The sequence below is a fragment of the Sander vitreus genome, chromosome 11 (genome assembly GCF_031162955.1).
Source record: "Sander vitreus isolate 19-12246 chromosome 11, sanVit1, whole genome shotgun sequence".
NCBI lineage: Eukaryota > Metazoa > Chordata > Actinopteri > Perciformes > Percidae > Sander > Sander vitreus.
Window position 1 is genome coordinate 17619411 of NC_135865.1, and position 15318 is coordinate 17634728.

The 15318-nt window shown below is 40.2% G+C and overlaps 2 protein-coding genes across 5 annotated transcripts in view; one reads left to right on the forward strand and one right to left on the reverse strand.

Annotated features, from left to right (window-relative positions):
• LOC144525312 (ankyrin repeat and SOCS box protein 9-like) overlaps window positions 1-3340 on the reverse strand; it is a 7045-nt gene extending 3705 nt beyond the window's left edge. For 3 of the 4 annotated variants that reach the window (XM_078262023.1, XM_078262022.1, XM_078262021.1), the window contains exons 1-5: window positions 3053-3340; window positions 2817-2896; window positions 2467-2574; window positions 346-496; window positions 1-93 (exon numbers count right to left, since the gene is read on the reverse strand). The exon at window positions 1-93 is cut by the window's left edge and continues 42 nt beyond it. In XM_078262023.1, coding sequence (XP_078118149.1) covers window positions 1-93; window positions 346-496; window positions 2467-2574; window positions 2817-2896; window positions 3053-3137 — 517 coding nt within the window. In that variant the 5' untranslated portion in view covers window positions 3138-3340. The remainder of the gene's footprint in view (window positions 94-345; window positions 497-2466; window positions 2575-2816; window positions 2897-3052) is intronic. The other variant, XM_078262020.1, reaches the window with a different exon arrangement.
• Window positions 1-14965, forward strand: part of gpr143 (G protein-coupled receptor 143) — a 17643-nt gene extending 2678 nt beyond the window's left edge. Inside the window, exons 2-10 of the mRNA XM_078262019.1 lie at window positions 6512-6773; window positions 8923-9032; window positions 9651-9745; window positions 10090-10182; window positions 10378-10487; window positions 10582-10690; window positions 11664-11781; window positions 11870-12125; window positions 14304-14965. Coding sequence (XP_078118145.1) covers window positions 6518-6773; window positions 8923-9032; window positions 9651-9745; window positions 10090-10182; window positions 10378-10487; window positions 10582-10690; window positions 11664-11781; window positions 11870-12125; window positions 14304-14407 — 1251 coding nt within the window. The 5' untranslated portion in view covers window positions 6512-6517 and the 3' untranslated portion in view covers window positions 14408-14965. The remainder of the gene's footprint in view (window positions 1-6511; window positions 6774-8922; window positions 9033-9650; window positions 9746-10089; window positions 10183-10377; window positions 10488-10581; window positions 10691-11663; window positions 11782-11869; window positions 12126-14303) is intronic.
• Window positions 14966-15318: the final 353 nt, after the last annotated feature.

The following is a 15318-nucleotide window of genomic DNA, read 5'->3' on the forward strand; positions in this document are numbered from 1 at the left end:
AGCAGGCGACGTGGAGAGGGAAACCTGATTGGTCAATATACTGATCCACAGCTGCACCGTGCTCGACAAGAAGCTCGATGCACTCTGTATGACCTAGACAGAGTTACCAGAATCATCACAATGTAAAGTACTTGTGCTTTGAAAATCTGCGTGTGCTTGGCATCCTGGGGGAAAATATGCAATCATTTTACTTTGCAGCTTAACACAACACCGTTTTCTTTGATACATTATACATTTCTCAGATCTTTTCTGATGTTTTGACACTCTTTGTGCATTTTGTAGTGACGGACAAAGCTGGTTCAGCATAGATTGTCTGTGCATATGCAGTGGATTGTGACCTCTAACCTTTGGCTGCAGCCCTGTGGATTGGAGAGCTGGTGTGGCTGGTCCCTAGGGGAGTCGCTCCTTGTTGAAGGAGCAGCGATACGCAGGTCACATGGCCCCGGGCGCATGCTTCTGACAGGGCCGTTTGTCCATCCACCGTCGAACTGTTTACCTGACATGGGTGAATATACTGTTTGACACGGTTTTTCCCCCGTCCTCATTTCGTCCGCATGCACAAATGAAATATATCAAATTCACTTTTAGCAATGTTAAGGACAAAAAGTCAAAGACAAAAGCAGTAAATGAGTCTAGTGATGTTGAAAAAAATCCTACATGAGTATATGTAACAAATGTTACTGTAAGGTCTGCAATCAGACCCCTGTAAAGACTGTGTGATTTACACGTCAGACTTTTTATCGTGCAGACTGTTATAAAACTCCAATATTAATACAATTGATAGGCCCCTCTTTAACCTAAACCCATTCATTGGAGAGGTTAAAGTTAAAGGCATTCTTACCAAGTTGAAGCAGTTTACACACAGAACTCAGATGCTGATTGGAGCAGGCGACGTGAGAGGGAAACCTGATTGGTCAATATACTGATCCACAGCTGCACCGTGCTCTTGTAAGAAGCCTATGCAGTCTTCCAGGTCCTGAAGCAGCAGAAACAGCCCCCAGACCATCACACTACCACCACCATATTTTACAGTTGGTATAATGTTCTTTTTATGAAATGCAGTGTTCCTTCTACGCCAGATATACTTGGACACACACCTTCCAAAGAGTTCCACGTTTGTCTCATCGGTCCACAGAATGTTGTCCCAAAAGTCTTGGGGATCATCAAGATGTGTTCTGGAGAAATTGAGACAAGCTTTGATGTTCTTTTGCTCAGCAGTGGTTTTCTCCTTGGAACTCTGCCATGCAGGCCATTTTTGCCCAGTCTTTTCCTGATGGTGGAGGCATGAACGCTGACCTTAACTGAGGCAAGTGAGGCCTGCAGTTCTTTGGGACGTTGTTGTGGGGTCTTTTGTGACCTCTTGGATGAGTCGTCGCTGCGCTCTTGGGGTAATTTTGGGCGGCTGGCCACTCCTGGGAAGGTTCACCACTGTTCCATGTCTTCGCCATTTGTGGATAATGGCTCTCACTGTGGTTCGCTGAATTCCCAAAGCTTTGGAAATGGCTTTATAACCCTTTCCAGACTGATAGATCTCAATTACTTTCTTTCTCAATTGTTCCTGAATTTCTTTGGGTCTTGGCATGATGTGTAGTTTTTAAGGATCTTCTGGTGGACCTTACTGTGTCAAGCAGCTCCTATTTAAGTGATGCCTTGATTGTGAACAGGTGTGGCAATAATCAGGCCTGGGTGTGGCTAGAGAAATTGAACTCAGGTGTGGACAACCACAGTTATAGTATGTTTTAACAAGGGGGGCAATCACTTTTTCACACAGGGCCATGATAGTTTGGATTTTTTTTCTCCTTTAATAATAAACACCTTCATTTACAAATTGCATTTTGTGTTTACTTGTGTTGTCCTTGACTTTTGTTTAAATTGGTTTGATGTTCGAAACACTTAAGTGTGACAAACATGCAAAGGAACAGGAAATGAGGAAGGGGCAAACACTTTTTCACACCACTATATTTTTGACACGATTCACAAGAAATTCAATACGAAAATCATTAAAAGTCCGAATACCAAACAAATCAGGGAAAATAAATCAGATTTTCTTTTAGCAAGTAATAAGTGATAATAATTTAACAAAACAGAAGCAGTAATGAGTTGAAGCTTGCATGTCGCAAACAACCCCTCCATTGATTATATTTATACAATATTTACTGTGGATCTGCTATCAGACATGTAGTACACTGTGGTGGTGTGACAAGTCAGACTTTGTATCTGCAGATTGATGTTTTTTAATGTGTTATTGTGCATGCATGGATGTGTCTGCATCTTCCTTGTCTGTGTGTTGGGTTAATATCTTACTAATATGCACCAAAACAAAGTTAAACCCAGCAATAATTGATTGGTTGCCTCCTAACTAGAGATTTAGGAGTGTCTTTAAAAAAAAGACATTCCTTTGGGATCATCTTGAATTTAGTTATATTCCCAAAAAAAATCATAACCAGACAATGATGCCTTACTGACTTTTGCCCCATTTTCCACCAGAAGCTTGGCACAAGCCACGTGGCCTTGTAAACATGCTCCATGGAGAGGAGAGACCTGGTTCAGAGTGTTCAGATTTACACATGTACCCTGTGAATAATACACAACACATAATACATTCACTGAAATAGTGTAGATGCACATTAGGAGTTTTTGCTCCAAAATAAACTATTCATAACACAATGACATACGAGTTCAAAGTCTCTCTCTTAAGACATCATTAAGAATCAATATGATGATTTTCAGACAGCAAAACTTCTCTTAATGGATGCATGTTATAATTATCTCTTCATGCCGTATAATGTAACCTACTTAGTCCCATTACACTTTACCTGAGCAATGAGTCTCTGCAGAGCAAGGACACGTCCATTAAAGGCAGCATCGTGAATCGGGGACCAGTCAGATTCAAAATCTAGGTGTAGACATTAAAAAGTCAACCACAATTCACCCAGTGTCGTACTTTCAAATAACAGAAATATGCATTAAAATGACATGGTGAAATGTGTTGTGCAAGACAGTAAATACACCCCAGCTGCAGTGTCAGCATATGCTGCCTGTAGCTACTCACCACTCATCAGAGGGTTCGAGAAAAAAAACGCAGTTCCACTTTGACATGTGGTGTCTCGCGGAGTCTCTTTGTCTCCAGCGGACATACTTCACCGCTCTGTTCCGAAAGCTGTTTAATGGCCAGATTGTTTTGCTTCATGGGTTTCTGTAACAGAGGTGAACTGTGTGTTGCTCGAAGTCAAAAAGAGGCTTGGTCCTCATCTGTTTTCAGTGTTTTGGTGCTGTGATGTAATTTCCTCTTTCACAAAGAAGTTGCCTACAGGAAACAGGCTGGTTAAATAAAGCGGTTGGTTCTCAACCAATGATGGTGCAGAGGGAGTGAGAGTGGGGCCTGTTAGGCAGGTCTGTAATTTGAGTGTAATTTGACACTGTACAGCCACACCCATCCAGATGGGCGGTGTGGAGTTAGTTGAGGATGAGTGAAGGGAAATGAATCAATCTGCATGGATAAAGTTCTGCTCCAATCTAAAGGCATTATGTACATTTAAAGATCCTGTATATCATCTGTTTATATTTATTCTTATTGTATCTGATTTAGGATAACACAGCAACACTTTTTGAACCCCTTTTTGGTGATTCTTCAACTTTATGTCCTTGGCTTGATTTTCATGAAAAAATGTTAGCAGTTGCTATACTTTAAATTGTTAGATAAAAGCAGTTTTAAACTTTTTTTTGATTGTGCCTCAGCAATGATGTTGCTGCCGCTGCAGAGATGTCACTGTTTTATTTCCAGACATTTAAAGTCAAAAATGTGTTTTGCGTATTGTTACATTACTTAGATGTTTGACCTTCCCTGTGGATGATGTTTGTGCAGAGCTTGACACCAGACATTCATCTGTAGAAGGGGGAAGGTTTCTCTTTGCTCACCTTAAAATCTTGAGTTTGATTTTGAGGATTTTGTGACTTCAGTGTGATGTGGAAACTTGAAACCTCTTTTCAGTGAAGCAGGAGGCATTGTGTCTTGTGTTTAGCAGTTCAACTTTCGAAACACTAAATATTCGTTAGTTCATAGGTTCTGGACATTTCAAAGAGGGAGAACAAATAAAAATGCTTTAAATAATGTATAAGTATTTTTAATCTAGTATTTATCTAACATATTCAACAAATTATTATTCCAAGCAAAGTGTTTTGATCCGTCTTAGAACCTGTCTGGAGGGGATCTTTAATTGCTTTGGACAGGTAGGTACATGAGCATTCTTACTTTGTTTCTTTCTTTGTCATTTAATTCTAAATGAACATGGTTTATTTTCATTTTGTGACGGCAATGACATTTTGTTTAGATAACAGTGAAAGAAAAACATTAAAATATCTCAAAAATAAAAGTTGTTATAATTCCATGTAATCAAAAGTGATCTTAATGAAGAGAATGTTATTGCTTGCTTTGTAAAAAACAAACAAACAAAAATAAAAAACTGGTTTTTCAGACTTGACAGAATGTGGATGGGTGGCCTGATAATCAGACAGACCCTCCTTAAAGTCAAAAGGTTAGGATTCAGCACCCACGTTAACAAAACTCTGTTCTGCTTAAGTGTCCTTGAGTGAAACGCTGAACCCCTAGCAGTTCTGGCGATAAGCTAACCTGACCTACTGAATGACTTCCCTTACAGAGTAGCACACAACTTATGTATCTTGATAATGAAATAAATCCAATTCCACCAGCTTTTTTATGGGACACACCCCTGTGCTTATTGATCTAGTCTAGTGGTAGTGCTTCATGTGTGCTATGAATATACAGTACTACAACAATGTCTAATGGTAGTAGCTACTGTATATCTTTCCACACGCAGCTATTACCAAATGCACAGCACCAGCAATATCTGTTGTGTTTTGGGTGCTACAATCACATTGTCTGCAGACCAGCAGAGGGCAGCAACAGAGAGCAGACGTTACAGCAAGTCAATACTAACTGTATTCCTCAGGGAGTTGTTAATCCCTGGCAGCAGGCTACAAGCTTGCCATACAATTGACTTTATGCCTTGTCAGAGAAGGTGCATATGGATGAGAATGCCATTGTACAAACTCAATGAATGCCCTCTCTGTAGTACTGAATAATGAAAGCACTTGATGCTTTGTTTCCCAAATAAATCTGCTTCAAATATCCATCCATTTTCTCAGATCTCTGTCCAAGCAGCAGCTCCAGCAGCTGCCACGACCTAGCCTGTATCTGGACGTGGTGAACGTCTGCTGCATACATATTAGAAGGGAAATTATATCAAATATAGGCTCTTGAGCCTAGTGCAAGTCTCAGCTAACCTATGCAAGGGCCTTGTTATCAAGAATCTGATGATGGGACTCATGTATTTGTAGGCTTCCCATTTCTCTTTATGCACAAAGCATTTACTTTTGTTGCAAAGATCTGACCTTTTCATAACTGCCTAAACAAAGAGAAAGCAGGACATCGTTTACTCTTTGGACAGCCATGAACAATCTTTTTTTGTCAAAATTAGATTTTGTGTTCATGCGCAAATCAATCATTTTATAAGACTGGTACAACATACTTTGCATGCTTTCTGGATTAAAACTTAAAGTCAGTCTAACAGTCACTCTGCTTATCAAAGCATAACCCAGGATCTTTTATGCTGTAATCCATGTGGAAAACTATACAGAAATCTGTTCCTGTTATCACAAAAACGAGTTAGAACAAGTGGTAGATATAGAGGACATCAGCCAGGGTTATCAAGTTGGTCTCCCACTGCTGATGTTTCACAGAGTTTGGCCCACATCACCTCCAAAAGGCTCAACATACATTTATGCTATGGTTTCCCAGATTGCAACCACACACAGTGAGGCAAATGGGACGGATGGGTGGCCTTTAACCAACCACATATACTCAATCAGAATCTAAATTCCAAATATTTATATGATATTTACTCATTCCTATATTGTATTTATATGTGTTTATGTGCTTTTTGTTTCTGTTTTCTGATGCACAACCCATTTCCCTTTAGCAACAAATGAAGTGTTGTATGTATTGATTGATTGCTCGTTTTGCTATAATAAAAAGAGTATACAGATCATATTCTGTATATTAAATATTAAAGTTATTCTAATGACCAGTATGTAGCTTAATGATTTTCCCTCAGGAGTAGAATAAAGTATATGAAATTAAAATGTCCTATTATAATTTTATTTGAGTGTATTTTCATCAGGGATACTGAAGAGGCCAAGTACCTACTGCAACATACTGTACATGAATGAACTAATTAAAATATACAGTAGATTGCTGAACTCACCTAACTTCAGACCTAAATCACACAACAGTCCTTTGTCGGTTTCTTGTATTGTGGCACAGTTAACCTACAACCGCAGGGATTAAATAGAAGCACATGATGATTCAACCCCGTGATTTCTCAGAGTCGGCTCATGTACCCAATCATTTCCTCTCCTTTTTTGTCTTTTTCTTCTTTCTCCTGATACCGTAGCTCACTTCTTTATTTCTCTCTTTAACTCTCTCCCCCAGTGCGTCATGGCTTCGCCCCGGCTGGAGACTTTCTGCTGCCCGAACCGAGACGCAGCGACAGAGTTTGTGGTCACCTTCCAGCCCGTCTTGTTCGGGGCTTTAGGTCTTGGAAGCGCGACTCTGAGTCTCGTATTTGCTGTTTTACAAATTCTGCCAAAACGCAAGGGATACAGAAGACTCGGACAGTACCCGCTGCCAAGACCCGCGTCCTCCTCACGGATATTGTTCATCATCAGTATATGTGACATACTGGGATGCACAGGTAAAAAACGAACTGCTGGTACAGGCCGGTTTTTTTTAATCACAGCTGAGAGAAATTAGTTTTTTACACCGCGGTGTTGCTTCCTGGATCTAGTTATGCACGCAAATATGTTGTTTTTAACCCTTTTGTTGCACTACATTTGTCTATCTAACCTCCTTATGCAAACAGAGAGATCACATTAAACAACTTTTGTACAAATGAATGTACTATGAAAAATGTAATTTATCTGTTTGAATCTCTCCACATATGAGCTTTTGCAACATTTTGAGTCATTAAAACAAGTTAATACAAGTCAATAATACAAATGTTCATTCTTTTTTAGCTGGGTACTTCCAAACTGATCAAATGCAAATCAGATACCTTGATCAAGTTTGTACAAAATACATTTTTAAAGGGACAGTTCACCCCCAAATCAAAAATACATATTTTGCATCTTACCTGTAGTGCAATTTAGCAATCTAGATTGTTTTGGTGTGAGTTGCCCAGTGTTGGAGATATCGGCCGTAGAGACGTCTGCCTTCTCTCCAGTATAATGGAACTGGGTGGCACTCACCTTGTGGTGGTCAAAGTGCCAAAAAAACACATAAAAAAACTCAACTGCAACATCTCTTTCCAGAAATCAATCAATTCAATCAATGTATTTATTTGTAACGTGAAATCATTAAAAAAGATAATCCACAGGCCTGGTTGTGAGACAGTTTCATGTAGGAACTATTTTATTTCTACCGAACCACACCCGCCAACCGTGTCACCGCGTAGAAGGAAGCGTACTTATGGACAAGAGGCTGTCCTCCTCGGCTGAGCTGTAGCGCTAGCTAGCTCAGGTGAGCTAGCAGTATCGGTTAGCTACAGTTACATCTCGCCCTGTCACAAGCATAAGCATCTCATTAAGATGATGCGTCCTTCTGTGCGGTGATACAGTTGGCGCATGTAGTTTGGTAGAAAGAAAATGTTTCCTACATGCAACTGTTGACAACAAGGTCTGTGGATTATCTTGAGTAATGGGTCATGAGTTTTTCAAATGTATTTCTTTGGTGCTTTGAGCACCACAAGCTGAGTGACATCTAGTTCCATTATAATGGAGAGAAGGCATCTCTACGGCAGATATCTCAAACACTGTGCAACTCACACCAAAACCATCTAGATTGATAAATAGCACTACATGTAAGTGGAAATACTGTATATGTATTTTAGATTTTGGGGTGAACTGTCCCTTTAAAATTCTGAAGCAGCTTATTGCAACAAAATAATGAACCATGATCCTCTCATGTGAGTAATGAATGACTCCTAACCACTGAAAACCTTTTTTCTGTTGATCTGAATGCAGCATTGTTCTTAAAGATTATTTTGTTTTGGAGGGGGGCAGGGGGTGCATTTTTAGGCCTTTATTGACACGACAGCTGAAGAACTGAAAGGGGAGAGAGTGGAGGAATGACATGCAGCAAAGGGCCACAGGTCAGAGTCGAACCCAGGCCCACTGCGTCAAGGAGTAAACCTCTATATATGGGCGCCAGCTCTACCAACTGAGCTATCCAGGTGCCCGCAGCGTTGTTCTTAAAGAAACCAAATGTTACACATTTAATAACACACAAAAAGCAGTGGATTCTTTTCAGATTGTTGCACTGCATCAGAACCAATGTGAACCTTGAGCTTTGCCTCTGCACTTGGTGAAAGAGAAGGCAGATGAAGTCATGTATTTCTGTGTACTTAGTGCCCAGCGAGATTCACCCACAACTGCAACAGCTTGAAGCACACCCCTGACACAATTTAAAAAGAAATACACAACAGGGTGTAGTCTGCATCACATTAAGATTGTGGGAGAGCTCCCATTGTTCCACTCCACAGTGAAGAGTCTCATGTAGGAAATGGAAACTCCCTTGTAAAACACACCTGGAGGTGGTTCATATTTCCATGACATAAAGCTGCTATTAAAAGGGCTCCCATGACTGAATCTAATTATTTAACATGGTTAAAAATACAGAATGAAATGATGTTTTTAATGTTAATTAAAACCAGACCAATTCCACATCCCCTGTTCATTTGTTTTGCCCTCTTTGTTTGTTTGTTCCACTTTCTTGGTCCAAGCAGGATTTGTCTAATTTGCTTAACAGTGAACAATTAGAGATCATGTGTTGTTTTCCTCCTCCAGGTATCATTGTAAGGTCATCTGTCTGGCTGGGCCTGCCAAACATCTTTGACCGCGTCTCAGTGGCCAACAGCACTGAAGCCTGGCCAGAGGTCTTCTGTGTTGGCAGTGCAGTACGTATGATACTTTTTATTGATTCCCATTGGGGAAATTCAAAAATGTTTTACTCTGTTGTTAGAACACACTACACACAGGCCTGAAATACACGCACATGCTCAGGTCCTATTCATGCACAAATGGACAGATGTCAGAGTGAGGGGGGCTGCGACTGCTGGACAGGCACCCATTGGGTGCCTTGCTCAAGGGCACGTTGGCAGTGCCCAGGAGGTAAACTGGCACCTCTCCAGCTACCAGTCCACACCCCGTACTTCGGTCCATACGGGGACTTGAACCAGCTACTGCTACCCCTTGATTCAACAATCAAACGGTTTACCTTAGCCTCTATGCAAGCAAATGCACCATATATGTTGTTTAAATACGTCTTTATGCTTGACAGATGACAGGAAGGGGACTATAGTGGAAAAACAAATTCTCTTTATTATAATATCATGCGTGATCCTGGAAAATCAGGGTTTCACGCATGCTCAAAAAGCATGTGCAAAGCTGACCATAAAATAACCTCACTGATAACAGATTAACCTCAAAAGCGAGGCACAATTACTCATGCTTCTTATTGTCTGAATGATCAGAATTATGACCTGTATAGTAAGTATTCAATTCATGTGTTACAGGTGTGGATCCAGTTGTTTTTCAGCGCTTCTTTTTGGTGGACCTTTTGTTATGCTGTTGACGTCTTCCTGGTGGTAAAAACATCCGCAGGAATCAGGTACTCACCGCCCGTTCCATTTAAAATTCATTATCACCTCAACCTCTTGTTCTATAGACACACAATGAAGCAGAAACTGAGCTGAGAATGTGTCATTTACAACAAGCACAACGTGTGAAACATCTTCCTCGCTTATTTTCACTTTGTACTATAGATGTAATGCTTCTTTTTTTGTCTCATGACTCCATTTGCAAACACCCTGAAAGTGGTTTGAATTTTGTTCAAAGTCAGATTTTTTTTTTACCACACTTCTTGTGTTTCAATGGGCTAACACTATCCTCAAGATACAGAGCTGCAGCATGTGTTGTGATCTCAGTCTCATGACTTGTTTCTTTTCCCATCAGCACCATTATCCTCTACCACATGATTACGTGGGGTCTGGCTGTGCTGTTGTGTGTTGAAGGAGTGGCCATGCTCTACTACCCATCCATCTCTGAGTAAGACGCTTTGTTGTTTCTTTCAATGCACTGTCAAGCACCTTCCGTCAGCATTCGTCACTGTCTTTTTCTCCTGCAAGAGCTTGAGACTATCAGAAAAGACCGTGGATAACTTGTCAATTATGGCAGGACCTCTGTTTAGCACTATATAGCTGTGATTCCCAATGCTAATTTCAGTATTGCATTTGTGTGCAGTTGTGAGCAAGGACTCCAGCACGCCATCCCCCACTATGTCACCACATACGCACCGATGCTGCTTGTCCTCGTAGCCAATCCCGTCTTCTTTAATCGGACTGTATCTGCAGGTCAGTTCTTTGCTCTCAAATCTCTGTATGTCTAATTCATTCTTACACATGCACAGGGGCTTAAATATCCACCTCTCTCATCCTTCCGATTTAGTGACATCTTTGCTAAAAGGAAGACAAGGAATCTACACCGAAAATGAGAGACGGCTGGCCAATGAGATAAAAATACGCTTCTTTAAAATAATGCTGGTGTTCTTTATTTGGTATGTTACCATTCTTTATTAGCGGGATAAACGTATCCTTAAGGAATAGTTTTTGGTTACTACCCTTATTTGCTTTCTTGCCAAGAGTTAGATGAGATTGTAGCTTCATATTTATCGTACAGATTTAAGAGTGGTATCAGTCAGCAGCCAGTTAGCTTAGCTTAAAGACTGGAAACGGGGCAAACAGTTAGCCTGGCTCTCCACCTACCAGCACCTCTAAAGCTCACTAATTAACAACAGGAATGGATGATACATCCTGGATTTCCTGCATTAAAGGACCAGTGTCTAGGATTTAGTGGCATCTAACGGTAAGGTTGCAGATTGCAACCAACTGAATACCCCTCCCCTCGTCCCTTTCCAAGCATGTAATAGAAGCTACGGTGGCCTTCAAGTAACGTAAAAACACGAAAGGCTCACTCTGGAGCCGGTAAAAACCCAAACCCAGAAAAACACAACATACTATGGCACACAACAGTATGGTAGAAACCTGGCAGTGCAACATGGTGGGCTTCAAGGAAGAGAACTCGCTCCCTATGTTGATATGAAGGGCTCATTCTAAGCTAATGAACACACAGTGAGTCTTAGTTTCAGGTGATTATAAATTAATAAAAACTTAATTATGAATATTATATTCCATTTTTGCCAATAGCTCCCACTAAATCCTATGCACTGCTCCTTTAAATCATCATGAGTGATGCATTGGTTAAGCATTGCTTATGGTTTGTACCCTTATTATAAAGTGTTACCGAGATCATTCATAATGAAGCCATCTTGTTGTGTAATTCACGCGGCAAATCCATGACTACTTAAATGTGCTAGACCTCAATAGAGAAAATCAACCATTGTTAGGATATCAGCTGCATATTCATTTGATGTAAATAATGTCATGTTTTTTTTGGTTAAAATTAGTCAAATTTTAAAGTCTTATTGAGAGGGACTTGTTAAAAGCTAATGAGACATGTTGATGTTTTAGCTGGGTTCCCAACATCATCAATGAGAGCCTCCTCTTCTACCTGGAGATGCAGACAGACATCAATGACCACGGTTTCAGGAATATCAGAAACGCTTCCCTCATCACATGGTTTATCATGGTGGGTTGAAAACATCAAGACAGAATAAAGAACACTAGTTTTATCAATGTCTAACACCTATGATTCTTCTGCATGTTGACTCTTTCAGGGTATCCTGAACCCCATGCAAGCTTTCCTCAACACCCTGGCCTTTCACGGCTGGACAGGCTTCGAGGTTGACTTCAGACTGCAGCGGAGCAGAGAGCTGCCCTGGGACTCAGCTTCTACTTCAGTGCCTAACGCAGCAGGCCATAATACCACAGTGGGTGCAACTCTGCTCTACCAGAGTCATGTCCAGGAAGCCAAGAAGAACATGATGAGCAAAGGACAGCACCACTCCGACGCCATCAGCGTCTTATCAGAAGGTAATTGGGCATTAACAGACAGTAACAACTCACCTGTATATCAGGGCTGGTGAAGCTCTAAAGCATCAGCATTCTGTATGGTGCATGGTGTCTGCTGATCACTGGACTGCCTCCTCTTAATATGCAATATATATTTTCTTTGGATGACATAATTATGGCATGATATCCTCCACTGAGGAATCTGCTCCAACTGTATGAGGACCAGTCTGTTTCTAGTTATTTTATCATGGTATTTAAATTAAATTCAGTGGCAAAGCTCTGGAGACATTGACTAGGACAAAAGCTCTCTTTGATACATTTTTAACCCTTGTGTTGTCTTCCAGTCGACCATACGCTTGTCTCCCGGGTCACAATTGAAAATGAACACTGTTTTGACCCATTTGTAGGTGTTTTTGTTGCTTTTGTTTTGACATTTTTTTGATATTTTTTTGTAATCCTACTGGATGCAATGATGAAGCATATAGTGTTAGAAACACCCTGCAGAATTGTCTATTTTGATCTACGGTGTACTGATTATTACAGTAGCGTGAAATTGCAAGTTATGCATTTTTTGTTAATAATGAACTGATAAAAACAGGTTTTGCTACTTTTTTTGCATTTGTTTCTTAATCCACCGTGGCAGGGCATGCTTTTTTACTGTGCAACGTCATATTAAGTGCAAATTCTGACCTTCTGTTAAGTTGCTGCAATTGTGCCAAGTTATCACACAGAGCTTTAAGTGTCATTGATTTGCGTAAAACGATATGCAGAGAGCAGTGGCAAAGCGGTTGAATTTTTAGATGAAGCAGGTAAAATAGACTTAGTTTGCAATGTTTTGGGTATACCTAGCCAAAACCAATGCAGTTAGGAGCCCTGTATTTCATGAAGGTTATAATCAGTGTTTGTTGAAGCTATTAGAAATCAACTTTATAGTCATTTTGGAGGCTGAAGTTTGTTGTGCTGTTGTATAATACTGAGAGGTGAGTTTACCCTCATTGATATAAATGTGGGGAACCCCCAACACTATGACCTATAAGGTAGGAGTTATTGTAGGACTGTTGTATAAGACTACTTTAGATTTAGCCAGGTGTACCTAATAAACTGGGTGTAGATTGAACACTGATTCAATTCAATTTTATTTATAGTATCAAATCATAACAAGAGTTATCTCGAGACACTTTACAGCTAGAGTAGGTCTACTCTATAATTTACAAAGACCCAACAATTCCAGTAATTCCCCCAGGTGCAAGCATTAGCAGTGGCTAATGCGACAGTGGCGAGGAAAAACTCCCTTTTAGGAAGAAAACTCGGACAGACCCAGGCTCTTGGTAGGCGGTGTCTGACGGGGATGTGCTGAACAGTGGCAATAATAGTCACAAAGATAATGGAACAGTGACTACAAATGGTAGTCGTAGTAGTTCATGTCATAACAGGGCACTGAAGGGCGTTACAGGATGTAGCGCCACACAGCACAGCATGGGTGGACGTAGCAAGACGCAGACTGATGTGCGTCTACTGGATGATAAAAATGTCAATATTTATACCCCCAATTCTAGTAACACTGAGTGATGACAGGCCTTTTTCATGTCACAGCAGGGAAAGCACGGTGTAAATAGTTAAATGATGGCTGAATTCCATTTAGCTGCTTCAGTTTCAGGGTCCTGGTATTGTGCATGCTGGCTCACTGCGACACATGAATACAACTGAAACGTATCAGTAACACCTGCACTTTTCCTACTGTGACATGTCAAAAATGTCTGCTGTGACAAAAAGCCTGTAAGATACTATTAAATGTATTTTGGGATGATTTTGTAAAGCATTTTAAACAATTCTTTGTGCACAATGTAGATCATGTACAAAGGCTATTCAATGTTTTCGTGTCACCATTCAGTGTCTCTGAAATGACAAGTCTTCAGAAATAAAGTTAATCTTTTTAAAGGATTTATGTTTTTCATTCATTTAAATAGCCTCCCCCAATTCTAAGATGCAACACATTAAAAATGTCCACATTAAAGACTGCATTTGCAAGATATGTGTACCAATTCCCAAAATACATTTTTGAATCAATGCATTTGCACATTTTTAATGGAAGTATGTATCAATACAAGATAAATATCTCAATGGATGAGCAGTTTTATAAGCTGTGAAGGTGTCATGTGCAGTCCCACCCAGTAATCTACCCCCATTTTGTCTTGCTAGGTTCAGACTCTAGTACAGTTGAAATCCACATTTCCAGCGAGCTACAAGACTATGAGGAAGTAAACGCTGATGGAGAATCCTTGGAGAACTCTGTGAGGCACTAGCTGAGGGGTGATCAACAACCCGCCTCCCTCTACTTTTCCTGTGTTACATTGTTCTTTTGTTTTGTTTTAATCGTCTCCTCTTAGCCTCGATTATCCCGCTGAGATTTCCCCCAAATATTAACTAGTCATGAGATTTCATTAGTTGGTATGACGAAATAAGTCACATTCTTGATTCTAAGCCTTTTATTCCTTCCTAAGCTTTTTAAATCTGTCTGCAGTACAGTGTAACATTCAAACCCATCGACCGTACAGCAGCTGAAGAGTTCAAATCTACTTCACTGTCTCTTATAGCAGTCCGTCAACAAAACAAACTTGACATTTTTTTGGTTAATAACTTGCAGACCTTTAAAATTGCCATAAGTGCTTGAGGAAAGATTTCTTCTGGAAAATTCACTGAACTAGATGTGCACTATTGTCATTAAGTTCTCAAATGCACAACAGAATGTAATAAGCCAATTAGTGTTTTTGTTTTTAAAGTTACTGTATTTCCAGTTGTCCATCTTGTATTTTTGCACACATCTATTTTATACTATATTAAATTTCCTAAATATTTCGTAAGGTTTTGTTGGTGACAGTTTCTTATTTTCTTTTGAGTGACTAACAAAATACTCCTGAGCTAAGAAAAACACACAATTCAAGAGACACAGGCTCCATGGTTTCTGATATCAAAATAGAGTGATTTATTTGAGACACTGAATGACTTTAAAGTTTTGTCTTGGAAAACAGGTGACTGCACCCTGGACCGGGGTGCGAGAGAGATATTAGCCGTCACAGCACATATTCCTTACCGGGCTCCTAAGCATGCCAAGAATGGCCACCAACCCACAGCCCAATTCTCAGTCTGACACAGACAATAATGGCTCTCAGCAAATGAAAAAGTAAGAAAACAATGAACCACCTATTAACATCCA